General features: G+C 53.3%; 1 protein-coding gene across 1 annotated transcript in view; it reads right to left on the bottom strand.

The window, feature by feature from the left end:
• Window positions 1-6: 6 nt before the first annotated feature.
• The window catches only part of NT5M (5',3'-nucleotidase, mitochondrial), a 5,057-nt gene continuing 556 nt past the window's right edge, over window positions 7-4,507 (bottom strand). Inside the window, exons 2-6 of the mRNA XM_014309027.2 lie at window positions 3,953-4,186; window positions 1,261-1,361; window positions 827-887; window positions 389-503; window positions 7-219 (exon numbers count right to left, since the gene is read on the bottom strand). Of these exons, the coding sequence (XP_014164502.1) occupies window positions 62-219; window positions 389-503; window positions 827-887; window positions 1,261-1,361; window positions 3,953-4,186 (669 nt within the window). The 3' untranslated portion in view covers window positions 7-61. The remainder of the gene's footprint in view (window positions 220-388; window positions 504-826; window positions 888-1,260; window positions 1,362-3,952; window positions 4,187-4,507) is intronic.

The raw sequence follows: 4,507 nt of genomic DNA, 5'->3' as shown, positions 1-4,507 counted from the left end.
CAGGACTCCACAGGGACACAGGCAGTTGGCTGCAGCCCCAGGTGGCTGTGGGGGCCGGGGTTTAGGTGGCCTGGCCGGGTGGGAGGCTTTTGCTGTCCAGAATGGCCTTCCAGTCATCAGCCCAGGAGTGCAGCCGGCGGCTGGGGGGCTTCAGCTGCAGGTGCTTGTTGTGGCAGGCAGTGAAGAGCACGTGCTCCCAGCTGGGGTTCTGCTCTGCCCCTGCAAGGCAAGGAAGGTCAGGGGTGGACATTTCCATGAGACACTAAAGTTGATTTTACTCCAACATGAAGACCCCAAAGTTACAAAAGTCAAAGAGCACAGAAAGACCAACACCCACCCCTGGCTGCCTCCAGCCACCCTTACCCTTGGCTTCACCCTCACCCCTTACCTGTTATATCAGGTCTGTCGTCTATAAGCAGATCAGCAGAAACCACTGTCTTATCTCGTGTCAAAACAATCTGCTCAAGAAATTCTGGGCCAAAGTGCTTCTCCACCCAGGCATACTGGAAGGCAAGAGATGGCTGGTGAGCTCAGGGAGGGCTGATGGATGGGGCAGGGGGTGGAGTGGAAGCAGCCCTGGCCCCCACACAGGGAGGATTTCTCTCTTAATAAGTTCATTAGTGGGATGGATTTGGGCGCTGCTGGAGTACAAGTTCTTTGAAAGCCAAGCAGCTTTTGATGTCATGATGAAAGGCTAAGACCAAGAGCCTCAGCGCATGCAAATGGATGGAACAGGTAAATTTTACAGCCAGAGGTGTGTAGGGGTCTGACACCTTTCACTGGGCAGTGTGGATGGGAGGGGGAGCTGGGATTTGGGCCTGCTCACCTTCTCATAAGGGCAGTACCGGTACTTCTTGATTGGGCTTGTGCAGATGAACACATCAGTGCTGCCACGAGGAGAAAAACAGGGCCAGGGTGTCATTCTGGGCCAGAGCAAACAGCAACCCAAAGCCAACCCCCCACCACACACAGATCAAACAGATTTAACACATTAATCCCCCATCTCACAGAATCCCACAGCATAATAATATTCCCCTTTTCACAACCTTTGCTGGAGCAGAGAGCTGAAGGGGAGAGGCTGCACATTGCTGATGTTGTAGGTGACTGCTCCAGGAGTCAAAGCCCTCTCTCCCCTTCCTTCCCTGATGGCTGGGAGATATTTATTCTTAATGCTGTTGTTGTATCAGCACTTCTGCCAAGAGGTAGAAGTGAAGACACAGCTGCTCCTCTGTCCATCCCCACACACAGGTTCATACTCACTCTGCCAAATTTGCCATTTGCTTCACAGCTTCCACAGCCCCAGGGAGTGGGTCCAGCTCGATGAAGAAGTTCTTGGATTCCCAGATGCTGATGGCTTTCTCCTGCGAGGGGAAAGCAAGCAGTTACTGCACTTCTTGCAATTTTTCCTGCATGTGCATCCTCCTCACCCTTTGCTAGGACAGAGGATGGGACAGGGAGAAGAGTGGGAGCACCATCTCCAGTCTCTCCTGCTCACCCCCCCTGCCTCTGTGGGTGCCTCTGCTCCCACCCACCACCCTGCACCCACCCCATACAATTCAGATTGGAGATGGAACAAAAAAACAGGGTTGGTTTTGCCTCTGCAGCCCCACACACAGAGGGAGCTGCATCTTCCTGTAAGGCCAAACACCAGAGATTATCCAGATCCAGACCAAATCCATCCAAGGGACAGATCCACGTGGATCCAGCTGACATGGCCTGGTGGCCCTGCTCTATCTACCACGGTGCTGTCTGGCCTATCTGTCTCCATGAGATCACTTAAAATAGCAGGCAGGCTGCTCTCCCAGGAGCAGGAACATTACAGGAGGAACCACATGTCAGGATGAATGCAGATGCTCCTCCTCAGGGAAGCCTGGACAAGGTCTAGCAGGCAAATAGAGCATCTCCAGGCAAGGATTTGAAACACAACATCCAGGACAGCAGCCTGGGTGCATTGGTATGGCACAGGCAGAACAGAGAGGAGATCACAGGGAGCAAAACCTTGGGGCGAGGGCAGAGTCCAGGTGCTGCCTGCCATGGGTCCAGCACAGCTCTCAGGAACAGCAGCCCCTGCACTGCCTCAAACAGGTTAACAGCTTGCCAGGTGCCAAGGAAAGCAATTATTTTGCACAAACACTGTGTCCTCAGGGAGGAGAGCTGGGAAGAAGCAGAAGCAGCCCAGCCGCAGAGTTGTGGTGCAGCTGAGGAGCTGCAGATGCAGAAATGCCTCCAGGCTCCATGGCAAGAACAACCAGCCTGAAAGTTTGCCACGGGGCCATGCAAACCTTTAAACTCCAGTTGCTCTGCCTCAGACTGAGCAGTAATGGTATTTTATTTTTAAGATATTGTCTGTAGTTGCACAAGAGACCCCTGAGAAACACAGCCTCGTGCAGCAGAGCACTTCAAACTGCACTGAAGTGTTTTCTTACAGCAGCACTTCCACAGCTATCCCGCTTCCAATTATGTCAAAAAGCATTTTGCAATCAAGCTTGAGGAGGGGAGAACTAAGCTCAGCTTGAGGAAAAGACCCCAGAGCCAGAAAAATTCCCTGTGGCACCATGACCAGCATGCTGACCAGCAGATGGAAAACTCCCCCGGGCTGGGAATCCCACCATGGGCCAGGACAGACCCTCAACCCCATAAAGAATTTCCCTGCCTGTCCAGGGCTCTCCATCCCTCCAGATCTGTGTGCTCACTGCTTTGCTGAGCTCTCTCCCTTTCAGAGCTGGGACCTGCAGCTCACTGGACTATTTGACTCCTATTTTCTGGTCCCAGAGACTGGAATGGCCCACGTGTCTGTAGCCAGCTCCTACTCACTTCAGCCCTGCCCTGAAACCACGGGGAAAACCAGGACTGCCCTGAGGTCAGACAGTGCAAGTTTTGCTACTTGTTCAGCCCAAGGTTTTGGTGGTTTTACATGATCACAGCAGACACAAGATGAGCTCACTTCATTTAACACATCCAAAGTAGTTAGGATCAAGGAAGGAAAAAATTGTTATCATGTCTTACCCCTGCCAAACAGGGGTTTGAGCAGCTGCTTTACTGCACAAATGATGTCCTGCACTTCCCTCTCACCACTCCCAGCCAGGAAGGACACTTTATTCCTTCAGCTCATCAAGCTGTTTAGGACTTTGCCCATGGGAGAGCCCTGGACCTTATTCCCACTCCTTTCCCAGTAACCACCATACTCCTAACAACAGGAACACTTTTATTTACCATAACACATTTCAGCCAGTGCAACTGCAACCCATGGATGAGACCACAGACAGCCACTGGGATGGGAGATTTGTAGAGGCAGAAACCAACTCTCTACAGCAGTCAGCCTGTTGCTGAATGCTAAATTACAACATCAAGAGAGCTTCTGCTTTTAAGCTTTAATTATTAAACTGAATATAATAATTCCTGGCATGGGAGGGCTTGGGTTGTTTTAACTTCAAGTAAGCCTTCAAATGAAGCATCAATTGCATGGTTTGTTCTGAACTGCTCTGCTGCATCCCACCCCTCACATTGCTCTTGAGGAGCTAAATAATCCATCTAGGAATGTACCAACCCAAATCAGAGCTAGAAAAACCCAGCTATATAATCTGGGGTATTTCAAGACAGATGTTCTGAAATACCCCCTTTCCTTGCATCTGTCTCCATCCAGGCATGCAGAGAAAAAGCCCACCAGGCCATCATGGTCTGGTCTAGTGTAAGATGTCCCTCTCCATGACAGGGGGTTGGAACAAGATGGTCTTTAAGGTCCTTATCAACCCAACCCATTCTAGGACTCTAAGAAAGACATCGACGTGCATTAAAAAATAGATTTCTGGGGGGAAACCCACTGCTGGAAGCCTTCCTGTGTTCCTGTGGGAGCTTTTTTGGTGGCCCCCACAAGGAATAGCACTGTTCCCATGAGCTGGGGGTCAGAGGGTCCCTGGGGGGGACAAACCCACGCGGGGGAAGCACAACTCACACTCAGCTCGGGTCCCAGGCGCCCGTACTGCTCCGACACCCAGAAGCCCCTCCGGTCCTCCAAGGCAATGTAGGGCTTGTCGGGGTACCTGGCCCTGAATTTCTTCAGGAAGCCTCCCTCGAAGTCGGCCAGCACCCCGTCCATGTCCACCAGCACCCGCAGGGCCCGGCGGGACCCGGCGGCGGGGCCCAGCCCCCGGCCCAGCCCGGCCAGGGCGCCGCAGCCCCGCCGGGGCTGGGGGTTTGGGGCAGCGAATGGGGGACTTGAACAAGGAGATGGGGGCTCAGAGTAGGGGGCTCGAAAAAGGGGATGGGGGCTTGGAGCAGGGGAAGGAGACTTGAGAAAGGGGATAGGGGGTTGAGAAAGGGACTGGGCAGCTTGAGGAAGGGGATGGGGCTTGGAGCAGGGGAAGGGGGCTCAGGGAAGGGCAAAGGGGCTTGAGGAAGGGACTGGGGAGCTTGAGAAAGGGGATGGAGCTTGGAGCAGGCGATGGAGCCTCCAAGAAGCAGATGGGGGGCTCAGAGCAGGGCTGGGGGGGCTCTCCAAGCAAAGGGG

The sequence above is a fragment of the Geospiza fortis genome, unplaced genomic scaffold (genome assembly GCF_000277835.1).
Source record: "Geospiza fortis unplaced genomic scaffold, GeoFor_1.0 scaffold213, whole genome shotgun sequence".
NCBI lineage: Eukaryota > Metazoa > Chordata > Aves > Passeriformes > Thraupidae > Geospiza > Geospiza fortis.
The sequence above is the reverse complement of the archived record's forward strand: the minus strand, read 5'-3'. Positions and strand labels throughout refer to the sequence as shown.